The 15,827-nt window shown below is 40.3% G+C and overlaps 1 protein-coding gene across 2 annotated transcripts in view; it reads right to left on the bottom strand.

Annotated features, from left to right (window-relative positions):
- Dnai4 (dynein axonemal intermediate chain 4) overlaps positions 1 to 15,827 on the bottom strand; it is a 73,156-nt gene that overhangs the window by 22,453 nt on the left and 34,876 nt on the right. For both annotated transcript variants that reach the window (XM_057785099.1, XM_057785100.1), the window contains exons 7-8: positions 10,861 to 10,992; positions 3,894 to 4,088 (exon numbers count right to left, since the gene is read on the bottom strand). In XM_057785099.1, the coding sequence (XP_057641082.1) occupies positions 3,894 to 4,088; positions 10,861 to 10,992 (327 nt within the window). The remainder of the gene's footprint in view (positions 1 to 3,893; positions 4,089 to 10,860; positions 10,993 to 15,827) is intronic.

Here is a 15,827-nt window from a genome sequence, read left to right as displayed (position 1 = left end):
TGTTTGTTTGCTTGTTTGTTTTGTTTAAGTTTGTTTTATTTATTCTATTATTATGTTTATGGGTGTTTTGCCTGCCTGTATGTGTGGGCACCTCATGTGTGCATGGTGATGGTGGAAGACAGAAGAAGGCATCAGATTTGGTTGGATTGAAGTTACAGATAGTTGTGAGCTACCATGCGGGTGCTGGGAATGGGATCAAACCTGGGTACTTTGGAAACACAGCCAGTGCTCCTGCCTGCAGAGCCATCTCTCCAGCCCCAGATACTGAATCAGCCTGGAGGGTGCTGGGGCAGATGTGCACTGCATAAAGCTGCTTCTTGTCTCTAAGTCGTGAGTATGGGGTACTGGTGATTCGTTGCTGTTGTTTTAGACTGGCTCTCTATAGCCCAGTCTAGGCTTGAACTCCTGATCCTCTTGCCTACATCTCGTGAGTCCTGGGATTATAGGCACGTGGCACGATACCCAACAAGTTGTTTCTTGGATGCTACGTCTTAAGACATATTTGTACATTTTAGTTATCAATTGTTTATCAGATATGTCTTCTGTGAATATTCTCTCCAGTGATTTGTCTTTTTATTCTCAGTAGTGTCTGTACTAATGAATTCTAGCTCATCAATTTTTTTTGACCCATTGTGTTTGGGGTGATTTACTTTAAACAACATTTAATACCCAAGGCTATTGTTTCACCTATGTTATTGTCTAAGAACTTTGCATTTTATATTGGAGTCTATAATATATTTCAACTATTTTCTTATGGATTCTAAAGTCTATGGCTAGATTTACTTTTTATGTAGATATTCTAACTTCATTTGCAGAAAAGACTGCCTTTTTTCTGTTGGATTGTCTTTTGCCAAAGCTCAGTTGACTAGCTACATCCGTCTCTGAGATCTCTAGAGGTTAGTTCACCCGTTTGTTTATCTTCTCACCAACACCACACCATCTTAACTACCGTAGCTTAATGTTAAGCTGGAAAGTCTCAAGTCTTCAACTTTGTTCTGCTCCTCCAATGACTGAACGAATGTTCTGGGTTTCATGGCTATTAGAAGGTCTTGACCTCTTTCCTGACCAATCTCTTTCCCGTGGGTTTCCTTTATTCTTCTGACATTGTTGATATTCAGTGGTTACAACTGCATGCTACCTTCCTCTTACTCAATTCCAACACTACATTCTCTTTACAACTGATCTGTTGTACCTACCAAGTACTTAGCACATAACATCATCAGGGACAGCAAGATGGCTCAGAGGGTAAAGCCAATTGCCACCAATCAGAAAACTTAAGTCTGATTTCCAAGGTCAGCGAGAGAAGCTGACCCCACAAAGCTGTCCTCTGACCTTCACATGTGTACCTTGGCACACCCCTGCCATATCGTATCATGTACACACACACACACACACCTTAAATAAGAGAACCACATTTTAGTATATGCAAAAGACCTAGTGGAACACTAAATGAAAAATACACAAATACCATAAGCATTCTGCATTACTAATCACTAGGAAAACATTAAAAGGATTGTCACTCTTCCCTTCCCCAACTTCTGTGTGTGTGTGCATGTATATACCAATGGGTTTAATTAAAATTACTTACATGGGCAAAGTATTGTTTGCAGGAGTACGTTCAGTTTACAAGTGACTCTATCAATGAAGATAATGCCTCTAACTCCCCAGAAACTATTAATTGCCTGTAGATCCCCATGAAGGAGTGGAACCTCATGATTTCCCCCTCCTTGTAACAGGCAACTGCTATTTGGGAAGAGGAAAGTAATCAATGGGTATGGGACAAGAGAGTAATGGAGGTAAATATGATAAAATACATTTATAAAATGTAATGAAACCTGTTATTTATAATATATGATAATATAATACTTTTAAAAAGGATTTACAGTATCAGTAATTAACATTTGGAGAAACTGGGACCCTTATCTACTGATTATGGAAATGGAAGACAGTATAACTCTTTGGGAAAATATTTCACAGTTCCTAAAATTAAGCTAAATACACATCTACTCAATGACCCAGTGCTAGGAATTTTCACAAAAAAAAAACAAAAAAAAAAAAAAACAAAAAAAAACCCTGAAATACATCTGCCAAAAGGCTCCATCAAAAACCTCAAATGGAACAGAATGTAACTCCATCAACTGTTAAGTAAACAAACTATTTTATAATAAATAAAGTATTTTCATGTGCTGGAACGCTTCACTGAGGAAGAAATGAACTATTTACACACACCAACCTAGTTGAATCTCCACATTGGGAAGAGTGAGTAAAAGAATCTAAACTCAAGTTTATTTTAATTTTTTATTATTATATTTGTGTGCACACACACACATACACAAGCATGTGTATGGAAGCCAGATGATGTGCAAGGATCAGTTTACCTCTACCCTGTGCGTTTGGGGAATCAAACTCAGGTTAGGTGGCTAGTGCCTTTACCTGCTGAGTCATCTCACTGCCTCAAAACCCAGCACTTCTTCTGTGGATGCACTTCCATGATGTAGCACAGCTGGGAAAGTTCACTTGCGGTTACAGAGAAAGGCAACTACTACCTGGCGGTGGTGGGTAATGTGTGCATGCTACCAGCACATGGTAATCTTTACGGTGCCTGGGAATATTCTTATGCTGATCAGGGCATTAGTTACATAACTTTCTTAGTTTTCTAAGTATGTCAAAAACACAGTCTAAGTACAGATGTGCCACTTTCTATAAATCTTGCCCATTGAAGTATTTGCTCTGTTATTTTAAGCAGTAAACAGTTTAGCTTTGTAAATGTCAATATATACAGTGCTTTAAGTTGCAACTATCCAACTCTTTAGATATAGACTGGAACAATATACACGATGCAAATTTTAAAATACAACTTTACGTAAAAAGGATCATAGTTTTAAATATTATCCTTGTTTTCTCCAGTTTATAACGGTCTGCTACACATATCATTTTGTATTCTCATTGTTGATAGAATCACATAGGAGACAGACTTTGATTTGAGGATCAAGATGAATTCACGAAAAGTAGGAGGACAAGAGGAAAAGACATTGTGTTGCAAGGAATGGATGCCCAGACGCATTTCAGTGGTCTCTGAATTTCAAAGCACCTTCCAACAATACAATGACAGTCTCTGGCCAGACCATAGATATCTGGAACAGTACGCTCTGACATGCAGCTGACCCGAAACAATGGGAAGGCTCTGAACATTTAGAGCCTTCAATGCCATGAAGGGTTTAGAATAAATCCACAAGATAGGGCAACATAGTGAACAAAATTAAACTTGGAATCAAATGACTCACTACACAACTTTCATGTGCTGAAAGGCTGAATTCATCTCCAGAAAAAAAAAAAAAAAAAAAAAAAAAACACCTACTCAGTGGACTGAAGTATAGCTCAGAGGCAGAACCTGTAAAGGGACCTGGGTTCCAGCCCCAGAAAGTAGAAAACTGAAAATAATAATTTGCAAATAGCTAAAATCAAATATTCTGTGAACATATTATAGGGGACTTGTAGTGGTGAGGATGGGATGGATGTCCCTGTCGCTAACATTAGGAAGCAGAACTAAAACAGTTGAAACCTGAGACTTAACGGCATTGCAAAGGAAAACCAAACTTGAAAAATACTATAAAAAACAAGTGCTTAACTTGATGCAGGAACAAGGAGAGAATAAGGACAAAGATGCTTTTGAAGTTTTAAATTTGAGGGACAACCTTCTGTGGATTCCCTACTCTGGACTTTGGTGCTACCCACATGCATGATAGGTAGTTAATAAGTGGCTAAAATTACATAAATGCATTCGTTAATAAGTGGTAACTAGAGTGAAAATTACATTTAGAAATATGTTTTAGGACAATTAATTTTTTTTAATTATTTGATTTTGTGTGATTGTGATTACTTTTAAAAGGTACCTTTTAAAACAGGGAGTTGGCGGTAGGCTGCAAGCTTCTGCTGAAATACGTTTTCCATTAAAACCCTTTCCATGAAAAATAAGTCTTGTTGAAGCTTCTCAGATTTTAATATGGCCTCTGAATGGTCTTCTTCATCTTCGTGAACTTTAGCCAGAATTACATTTTCTATATCCATTAGGGAGCTAGTTTCACTATCTGTAAATAGAAATACAAGTCACTTACAAAAGACCCACACAGTAGTAGGTGGTTCATGTATTTTAAAGATTTTTTTAAATTATATCTTATAATTTCTGTCTTCTTTCCATTTCAAACCCCTTCAATAGTCATTTCTTGAATCTTTCATGCACAAAGAAAGTGCAATGCGTGCATTTAACTCATTGTGTAACTTTTGTCCATCAAAAGACACATTGTTTTTCAGAGTGTAAGCAATATTAACCTTGAGGTAATATGTATGCATGCTAGTCCATTTTCTGGTAATTTATCAGAAAACTAGAGCTTAAGGAACTGGAGAGATGGTTCAGTTGGTAAAGAGCTTGCTGCGTAAACAAGCAGACTTGAGTTCAATCCCCAGGACCATGTAAAAATTGGGGTGCATTAGTTGGACCCCCCAGCACTGCATAGATAGAGACAGGTGAATTCCCAGGATTCACTGGTCAGACAGTATGGCCTAGTGGTTAAGTCCCAGGGTCTAGTGAGAAACTCTGTCTCAAAAAACAAGGCGGACAGTGTCTGAGGAGGAATGACACTGGAGGTTATCCTCTAACTTGTACACACATGTATGTACATGTGTACTCATGAACATGCACATTCATATCCGTGAACATTTATAAACACGCACCCCCCCAAAAATCACTGCATATTAGGTAATTTATAAAGACAAGAAATGTGTTCCTTACAGTTCAAAAGCCTAGAAAGATCAAAGCCAAGAAGCTGCAGTTGGTGGGGGCCGTCTGGCCATCCACTGAGTGACAGAAAGCATCACATGACCAGATATGGAAAGCATGAGAGCTCAGATGCATTTTCTTATAAACGCAGTAATCTGAAGTGGGGGCCCTATTCCCACGAGGCCATCTAACGCCGCTATCACCCCCAAAGTTCACTTGCAGACAACATGAACATAGACATTTCTGAATTAAATTCCCAGCAGGTGAACTTTGGGGGCACACTCAAATCACAGCAGTCATTCTCTCTACTTGATTGTTCACATTGAAAGAAAATGATTATCAGTCTTCAGACAAAGGTCGGACTTGACTATTTTTGTGTGAATACTGTTCTAATTCTCTATTAGTTTTGTGGCAGCTATAAAAACCACATGGCTTAAAGAATGCAATTTGATTATCTTAAAACTCTGTTAGAGGATGTTGTGTCATTGAACTAAAAACAAGTTGATGAGATCATATTCTTTTTTAGAGGCTCTTGAGAAATTGTTTTCCCGGCTTCTCTGTCTTTTTAAGAGTTACCTCAAACATTTGCTCAATCTTCAATGACAGCAACATTGTGCCTCTCAGACCTTCTTCTGTTAATATACCTGCTCTCAATTGACAGTTGACTACATGTAGTGATATTTTGTTTGAGTTTCAACAAATAAAGCTTGCCTGAAGACCAGAGTACAGAGCTAATCCACTAAAAGGACAGAGAGGGGCTCACACCTTTAATCCCAGCACTAGGGAGACAGAAGCAGAGGAATCTCTCTACGTTCAAGGCCACCTTGGCTACCCAAGATTGTTTGGAAGAGAAACAGAGCTCACACAAAGGTAATTCCAGCACTAGGGAGGTGGAGACAGGATGTGGCTGGGTGGAGAGAGGAATATAAGGCAGGAGACAGGAGCTCAGTGCAGCCTGAGGTTTGGTGGAGACAGGAGCAGCCTGGAGATGCAGTCTCAGGACAGGAGCATTGGTAGAGGTAAAAGAACTCCCTAGTGGCTGACCGCTCTGCTTCTCTGATCTTCAGCATTAACCCTTATATCTGACTCGGGGTTTTTTTTATTATTAAGACCAACTGGAACTCATGCTATAACTAAGACTCTGGCCCTTTTAGTACAATGTGTTTAGATCGGGCAAACAAATAATGAAGGATAATTTTCCAATCTAAAGACAAATCTGTAATCATGTCCAAAAAGAAACTTTTCCTCCATTAAAAGGTAGTATAGTCACAAATTTGGGGGACTGTGGAGGCTAACCTTGGTTGTTAAGTTGACTGAATATGGAGTCAACAAAAACATATGCTGCTGGGCATTCCTGTGAGGTCCTCAGTCAGATTATCTGAAGCAGGAAGACCCACCCTAAATGTGAGTGGCACCTTCTGGAGGCATCCCACATAAAAGGATATTAAAGTAGGAAACTTTCCTTCCTTGGGCCTACTTGCCCTCATTCTTGGTGGCACACTCATCCATCCTGCTGCTGTGGCATTTCTTCATGACATTAGAACCAACTTCTTTGTGACGCCAATGTAAACTGGAGATCAGCAGGACTCGTCCAGCACCAGATTAGGACTGTCTGGACATGCAGCCTCTGAGACTGAATGACTAAAGTGGTCTCAGTCTTTCCAGTATGAGACTATTGATGGACCACACCCTGTAAGTCAATCTAATAAATCCTATCCCTATCTTTATCTCTAGATCGTGATGATTGGAGTGAGAATAGTCTCCATGACTTCATATGTTTGAATACTTGGTCTCCGGATGGTGAACTGTTTGGGAAGGATTGAGAGTTGTGGCCTTGTTGGAGGATGTTTGTCAGTGTGTGTGTGTGGAGGGGGGTGAGGTTTCAAATTATGGTGACATCATCAGTATGCTTTCTCTGTCTCCTGCTTGTGGATCAAGATGTGAACTCTCGACTCTTCCTATAGCCATGACTTTGCTCTGCCATTAAGGATTCTAGCCCTGTAATACCAAAAGCCCAATTAAATGCTTTATTTTATATGTACATGAACACGCTGGTCATGGTGTTTTATCGTAGCAACAGAAAAGTAACTGATCCATCAGTTCTGAAAAAAAAAAAAGACAGGGAGAAGAAAGTATACAAAAGACAAACAGAAAGAACCCTGGAGAGGAGAAGAGAGGTAAGATTATTCGGGGTCCTTGAAACTCAAAGAAAGGCACAGTGGTGATTCAGACATTCAAAACACACCACAGACAAAGACAGCAGCTGGGGAACACACTGAACACAAAGAGAAGTACCCACAAGGAGCCTGTTGTCCCTGTTCAGAGGGTCAAGGAACAGCTTTAACAAAGCTGTTTGAGGCAGCTTGTCAACTGTAGCGGTGATCCTGCAGAACTGGGGGAAAGTGCAAAGGCCAAGGGACAGGCTGGCTTCCATCCTCCCCAAATGAGGCCTTGACATCATGTGTGGTATCAGAGAAGCTATAGTAGAGGACCAGAACATTCACCTCTACCACATAGGAGAATACCAGACGTGAACAGCTGGAGAGCCCAGGATTTATCAGACACCAGGCATTAACAGGTTTTCCCGTCTCCCTGAAGCTGACAGAGCCAGGAATCAGAACTTTTATGACCATCTAGCAATAACTACAATAGTCTCTATCCTGTGATGACAGTGACCCTGTATGTGGCTGAGTGGGTAGCGAGGCAATCCTATCCGCTGTAGTCACAGAAGAACGAAGGAAACTGGGGTGCTCAGCATAGTTCAGCAGTCACATCCCTCAGGCGCCACAGGAAAGTCAGGTAAACAAAACAAAAAACCTGATCTATTGAGTCTGGTGTATGCATATCACCCAGCTCTCAGGAGGCTGAGGGAGACAAGTGAGTCTAGAACACCTCGGTCACAGAGCGAGTCCCTATCTAAAAAGCTCCGAGCCTCTGCCACCAATCGGCAGTCCTGAGACAAAGACTCCCACTCCCTGGATAACTCACTGTTGAAGCCTGGTAATATGGAAGCTTTATATCTAGATTTCAATTGAAAATCATTCTCTGTACCAAGAGCAAAGAAAATCTCAACTTGAATTGAAAAGATGATATTCAGCAGACACAAACACCAAGCTGAGAGAGACAGTAGAATTATCTAACAAAGAATTTACATAGATCATTATAAAAATACTTTTTATAAACATCCTTGGAAGCCGGGCGGTGGTGGCGCATGCCTTTAATCCCAGCACTTGGAAGGCAGAGGCAGGTGGATCTCTGTGAGTTCGAGACCAGCCTGGTCTACAAGAGCTAGTTCCAGGACAGGCTCCAAAGCTACAGAGAAACCCTGTCTCGAAAAACCAAAACCAAAAAAAAAAAAAAAAAAAAAAAAAAAAAAAAAAAAAAATCCTTGGAACAAATAAAAAGTATTATCAAAGGACTAGAACACTTAAATGAAAAAGAAGAAAAACGAAAGGGATTACAGGATTGAAAATCATACTCAGAATTTAAAATTTCAATTAACGGGTTAAATAACAGAATCAAAAGGAAAAAGAAAAATGTATCAGTGAAGTATCAGTGAACTCAAAGGAAGATTAATGAGCAACCAACTTTGGTATAGGGGTATTTTTTTTTTGAGACAGGGTCTCTCTCTATGTAGTCTTGGCTGTCCTCAAACTCATTGCGTAGACCAGCCTGGGCTCAAACTCACAGAGATCTGACTGGCTCTGGCACTGGGTGCTGGGATTAAAGGTGTGTGCCACTACATTCAGCTCATTTAATAAAGCAAAAAACTGATCTTAAAAACAAATGACAAGATGGCTCAGTGGTGAAGAATGCACACTGCTCTTATAAAAGACCAAACGCAGTTCCCAGCTCCCACAGCTGGCAACTTCTAACCGCCTGTGACTCTAACTTGAGGGACGCTGATGTCCTCTTCTGGACTCCTCGTACTCAGCACTCAGGTGCACAGGCCCCACTGCCATACGTACACATTGTTTAAAAGAAAAATAGTATTCAAACTTAGGAGAATAACCATAAATAAAAACATAAAATAAAACTACTCTGAAAAAACATAATGAATAAAGCCTCGGAACCCTATGAGATTATAATATTCAGGTGATTATTATTTCAGAAAAAGAGAAAAGTGTCACATGAAAAAGTGCCTGAAAACAACGCTGAAAATACATAGAACCGAGCAAAGAACAAAAGCAGAGTGAAGAAACTGAGTGAGCCTTGCAAAGGAAATCTAAAGATAGCCACCAAAGACTTACCATATTTGTACTACTGAAAACAGAAGACAAAAACAAAAAAAAAAAAAACAGGAAGATAAAAAAATGATGAGAGCAGTGAAGGCGAAAGATATTTATAGGAAGAAATTTATTTGCATATCAACACACTTTTCATTAGAAACAAGAGATTGCAGAAGAATTTGTGTTTGTTCTCTGAATGATGGATGAAAAGAACTATTCACACAGAACTTTGTAGTAAAAACATCCAATAAAAACCAGGAGACGACGAAGGCTCAGTGTGTAAAGTGTTGCCACGCAGGCATGAGGACTTGCGCTCAGTGTGGAGAAGCTGGGGACAGGCAGGACCCGGCGGCATACATCTTGAATCCTGAGTCAGGTGGGTCTCTAAGACCAACATGGTCTACATAGTGAGTTCCAGTCCAGCTAGGGTTACATAGTGAGACCTTGCCTAAGGAAGCAGCAGCAACAGCAGCAGCAGCTGGCTACAGTGGTTCTCACTCCTAACCTAAGAGAGACAGGTTCTTACAGCTTACTGGCAAGACAGAGGAGCCAAATTGTTGGGTCTAAGACCAGTAGGAAACTCTGGCTCAAAAAAGAAAGTGGATAGCACTTGAAGAATGACAACTCCAGCTGTCCTTTGATCTCTACACGTATACACGAGTATATACATGCACTACCGAGCATACACAATACACATAAACACACAAAGTATATAACACAAATATGTTTTATTTCTTCTGAGATATTTGTGATTGAAGAATTAATTACATTGTCTTATGAAGTTATAAATATCTAAATGTATTCCTTGATATCTAGAAGAAATACGCAAGGCAAACATTATAAACCAACAAAGATGCGCTCATGCCTATAATCCCAGGGCTCAGGAAGCAAATGCAGGGAGATAACAGCAAGTTTCAGGCCAGCTTAGTGTTCACAGGTTCCAGGCAGGCCAGGGCACATGATAAAATCTTACCTCAAGAAAACCAAAACCAACCACCAAAGGCAGAAGTCGAACTGGTAACATGTTGACGCCAGTGGAATTTGGCAAGTTATGCATATGTAATGCCATATGCAGACGAGTAACCAACTGAACAGAAATACAAAGATAAGCTGGGGAACAGACCGGCACACACAAATGTAAGCTAACAGGTAACTAAAAAAGGAATAACAACCAAAAAGATAGTAAAAATCAATCAATAAATAAAATGAAACAAAACCAGAAAGCAAATAATAAAAGATGCAATGCTGTAAATATTCTAACTTAAAGGCAGCTAGCTGGAGTGTCCAGCAGCAAGCAGTAACAAGATTGTCTCAAACGGGCTGGAAGGTGAGGACCCACACCCAAGTTTGTCTTCTGACCTCTGTTCACACTGGTGTAATGCACACTCACATATAAACTTGCACACTCACACAAATGTGCACATATACATATATGTGAAAAAAAGTTTAGAAAGAGAGATAAAGGGAAAAAATGCACTAAAGAAAAACTTAAAAACAAGGCCTGGCATGGTGGCAAATGCCTTTTATCCCAGAGGAAGGAGGATCTCTGTCAGTTGGAAGTAAGCCGGGTGCACATAAGAAGTTACAGGCCCCAGTCTGAAACAACAACAAACTCCTGATAGGCATCCAAGACAAAAATAAAATAAAAAAAAAAAAAAACCAAAAAACCTTAATTTCATGCTTGGAATCCAGGAAACTTAAAGGACCAGCAGAATCCCTGAGAAAAGCTGTACTTTCCACGTTCTGTGCACAGGGAAACTTGGGACCTGCAGCAGCAGAAGGTAAAGCGCGTGTGGAGACAGCCTGCAAAGCCTGCAACAGACAAAAGCACTTCACCTCTGCCCATGCACTCACCGTCTAGGTTCTCGTCCTTGTCTTTAGCAAGTAAATTTCCTTTACTCCCAGCCACGGATGACGGTTTTGCTGACAGCAAAGCTTCGGGAGCGTTGAAAGAATCATACAAATCCCAGGCGGTGGCCATTATGCCTGGGCAGACAGAAAAGGCAAAGGATTTCAAAACAAATTCTAATATTACAGCTTTGTATGTAACTGGTTGTAGAAAAAAATCTAAAATTATTTTCTATTAAAAGCACATTAATTTTAACAACATTGGCAGGAAAACAACAGAAATAGTTCATGAGGACACCTCGGGAGATCCTGAGCCACCCCACTATTAGCTTCTAGATACGCCTTCATGTTTTAGGGATAGCCCAGGTTACCCTCACTCTCATCTGACCTCTGTCTCTCCATCTTTCCTACCCAGGCTTAAGAAGAATCACCTCATCAGCCTGTCACTGCAAGGCTGTCATGGGATACAGAGTTGAGCAACACCCAGACAATGTTTTTGCTAGTGACTGACACACAACAGCTTATATTTTACAGATCTGCTCGTGGGAAGCATCTCATTCTTTTTTACTCAGTAAAGTTCCCTATACAACTATTTAGGTAAAAACATTGTACTTGTTAGGACGATGACATTGTCAAAAACCTTAATTGCATTTATTCAAATCATCAAATATAGCAATGGTGACCAAATACAAACTGAAAGCATCTTTTATCTTCAAATGATAATTTCAAAAGCCCCCATTCCCTTTTACTACCAATTTACTGCTTATGTAGCAAAATATTATTGCTGGGTACTACATTCCTACCGCTGACCCTACTAATTTCTGTTAATAGTGTGGAGTTTTTGTTTTGTTTTTAAGAATGATGCTTTAGTAAACAACTTTTCCTTTAAAACTCAAGATGGAATCTGGGCCTAGTAAATGTAGCCATTTCTACTAGAACCATACAATATAAAACCCAAGCTCTCAGCAAAAAGGAAGACGAGAAGGAGGAGGAGGGGAGGCAGAAGGGGAATAGGAGGACGGGGAAGTTTTGTTTCTGAGGTAGGATGCCATGTAGATAGATAGGCTGGTCTCAGATTAGCTATGTGGACAAAGATAACTGATTAATTGGTCCTCTCATTTTTGCCTTTCCAGGGCTAGAGTTACAAAGACCCATGGCCATGCCAAAAGTGGGTTGTTTTGAATGTGTAAGTACACATGTATGCATGTTAATGTGTGTGGGCAGGGGTGTGAGAGCTGGCTCCACTCCTTGCCTGAGGGGGTTGGTTCCAGCATCTTAACTGAGGAGCTTAGCTACCACCCAGGCTCACATATGGGCCTTCGGATAGCCCTTCCTAAACATCTACCACATCTATGACCTCCTGGAGCACATGGGATCTTTACGTCGCCGGGTAACAGCAGGATAGAGGAGTTTCAGTGAAGATCCAGTATTGATGGTGTACCAGGAGCCAGAGGCCCTGGATCTAACCAACAACTCATTGCGATAAGCATTTGCGGATGGGGCTGACTGGACAAAAGGGTATAATGCATGGCACACTGCAGCTCCCAATGCCACCAGGACGGATGAAGAGGTGTTGAAGAGGTGGAAAAGAAGGGAGGAGTGAGGTGGGATTTTTTGTTGTTGTTGTTTTTAATTAATTTGGGGGGGGTGGGTACTTCTTTTGAGGAGAGATGCTGCAGGGTGAGGGGTGGATATGGAGGGACTAGGGGATGAACGGGATTTGGGTACATGATGTGAAATTCCCAAAGAATCAATAAAGAATTATGTTATTTTAAAAAATCTGAGCTGGGTGATGGTTGTGCACACCTTTCAACCCAGAACATGGGAGGCAGAGGCACGCGAATCTCTGTGAGTTCAAGGCCAGCCTAGTCTACAGACCGAGTCCCAGGACAGGCTCCAAAGCTACACAGAGAAACCCTGTTTCTAAAAACCAAACCAAACCAAAACAAAACAAAAACAAATCTTCAACCTAGTGGATTTGCTAATTCTTCCCTTCTGAGTGCAGTATATACAATTCACATGTGTGCCTGGTACAGCCAGAGAAGCAGAGCCTCTTCCGAAGGAGTAAAATCAGAATGCACACTGTCTGAAACTGAGCAGATCCGACAGCACACCCAGAAGCAGCTAAGCATTAGCTCCATCTCCTGACCTTTCCTTCCAAACGAGCCCCTTCTTTTTCCCTGGAAAAGAGGCCACAGAGTGAAATGTCACTGAAATTCCTCCATTTGCACAAAGGGTGGAGTACGTTAGTAAGAAGATGAAGGGGTAATTTACAGCATCCTCAAATCACTCAAGACAACATCTTCTAAAGAGGCTCAAGAATTACATGAAGAACAGTAAAGGCAGATGGAATTGCTGAGGCACACCTACAGTCCCAGCCCACAGAGGCAGAAGGACCGTTGAGAAAGAGACCACCCTTGCAATATACCAAGCATGAAGCTACCTTGAGCTACACAACAAATTCAACAGCCTAGGCAACATAGCAAGGTTCTTTCTCTGGTTTAAGAAAAAACAAAAGTCGCATAGCAGAAGCCTGGTAGTGAAAGTGGTTGGGCTATCATTGAGTCACTGGGATAAATGTCACTTGATCATAATGTACAGTCCACTTCATGCAGAGTTGGATTGAGCTTGCTAGTATTATGGGGGGGGTATTTTTATATTCAAAACCATTTTTTTGGAAGAGAGGATGGAAGATTAGCGTTAAGTCTTCTATTATTAAAAAAAAAAAAACTGTTAGAATTCACCTGAGGAGGGGCTGGAGAGATGGCTCAGAGGTTAAGAGCATTGCCTGCTCTTCCAAAGGTCCTGAGTTCAATTCCCAGCAACCACATGGTGGCTCACAACCATCTGTAATGGGGTCTGGTGCCCTCTTCTGGCCTGCAGGCATACATGGAAGGAATGCTCTGTATACATAATAAATAAATATTTAAAAAAAAAATTCACCTGAGGAACCATGGACCCTGGCGTTGTCTCTGAGGAAAGGCTTAGGATTGCTAAATCAATCCTCTTTACTTTTGGTAGATCGAGTCAGATTTTCTACTAACCCTTGAGTCAGATCAGGCCACTTGTGTCTGTACAGGAATTCATCCATTTCATCTAGCTATCTATGCTGGCATACCGTAGTTTACAATATTCTATCACAGCACTGTTTGAGGAATCCATCCATTTCATCTAGCTATCTATGCTGGCATACCGTAGTTTACAATATTCTATCATAGCATTGTTTGAGGAATTCATCCATTTCATCTAGCTATCTATGCTGGCATACCGTAGTTTACAATATTCTATCACAGCACTGTTTGAGGAATCCATCCATTTCATCTAGCTATCTATGCTGGCATACCGTAGTTTACAATATTCTATCATAGCATTGTTTGAGGAATTCATCCATTTCATCTAGCTATCTATGCTGGCATACCGTAGTTTACAATATTCTATCACAGCACTGTTTGAGGAATCCATCCATTTCATCTAGCTATCTATGCTGGCATACAGTAATTTACAATATTCTATCACAGCACTGTTTGAGGATCCACAGTCACACCTGCACTTTGATAACCGAGTCTCCTCTTTTTCAGTAATCAGTACAACAAGTTGGCTGATTTCATTCACGTTTCCAGAGCACCAACTTCTGGTCTTTATCTAGTTCACTCTTCTCTATTTTGCTCATTCTATTACTTCTGTCCTTCTACTAGAGTTGGATTCAAATGTCTTCAGTATCCTGAGCTGTAAAATTAGCTTATTAATTGGATCTCTTTCTTCCTTCTGAATTGTCTAGCTATTCCTCCTTAAGCAGTGCTTTGAAACATTCCATACATTTTGGTACACTGGGTTTTCATTTTTCAAAACATATTCGAATTTTTCATTTGGGATAGAATATTGTGCACATTTTTGTTATGTCAAGTTGGTTTTTTGTCTTGTGGATGTGATGCACGGCCCTCACACGTGCTACGCAAGACTCTACCACAGAGCTACAGCCCAACACTCTCTACTTGGTTTACGCATCTGTCTGGCTCTTCCGCTCATTACTGCAAAGGCATGTTAAACCATTATTGTGGACTAATGCTCGCCTCAACTGAGTCCACTCTTGCTGCTTATTTAGATCTCTCATCTTATGCTCACAACTGTTATGTTTTCCTTATGGATTAAGGATTCCATCGATTAATACACAGTCTTCTTTGGTACTTATGAGGATTTCCCGAAATCTTCATCTGATTAGTAAAGCTGTCTCCATTTTCTCTTTCATGCATACTTAGCCATTCAGTCAAGCCTCTCACAGAGCTCTTATATTCAGCCAATCTTTTTGAACTGTACAGTATAATTAATTTATATTTAACGTAATTACTAATGTGGAATTGTTGGTTTTTAAAAACATCTTAATATTTGTATTCTCTCTACATTGTTTGTCAACTCCTCAGTGACTGACTGTTCTGTGTATATTTGATCTTTTGACAGTGTCTCATTTTTACCCCATTCTTACCCTCCTTTCCCTAACTTATAGGATGTATGTTTTTGTTGTCATCATTTTTTGTATGTTGGCACCATTTAAGGATTACAACCAAATTTTGAAAATTAAACCTATTCTTAATTTAATAACTTTGTAAATCGCATATTAAAACTTTCCTTTTCATACAATTCTGCCCCACCACTTTGTTTTTGAAAATTATATTCTCTGCATAGTGTAAGCCCATTAACAACCTAAACACTGTTTTATAATATCTCTAAAATTTAATATTTATTTTTATGTCATGAATGTTTTATCTGCGTGTATCTCTGCATGCAGTGCCCATAAAGGCCAAAATAAGGCGTTGCATCCTCTGGAGCTGGAGTTACAGATGGGTGTAACCCACTATGTGGGTGTGGGAATGGAGCCCAAATCCTCTGGAACAGCATCCAGTGCTCTTGACCACTGAGCCACCTCTCCAGGCCCTCTGCATCTCTTTTAAACTCTACTGCAAAATGGGCAATTAAAA

Source organism: Chionomys nivalis, chromosome 11 (genome assembly GCF_950005125.1).
Source record: "Chionomys nivalis chromosome 11, mChiNiv1.1, whole genome shotgun sequence".
Classification (NCBI taxonomy): Eukaryota; Metazoa; Chordata; class Mammalia; order Rodentia; family Cricetidae; genus Chionomys; species Chionomys nivalis.
Note: the sequence above shows the minus strand (reverse complement) of the source record. Positions and strands in the feature narration are given on the sequence as shown.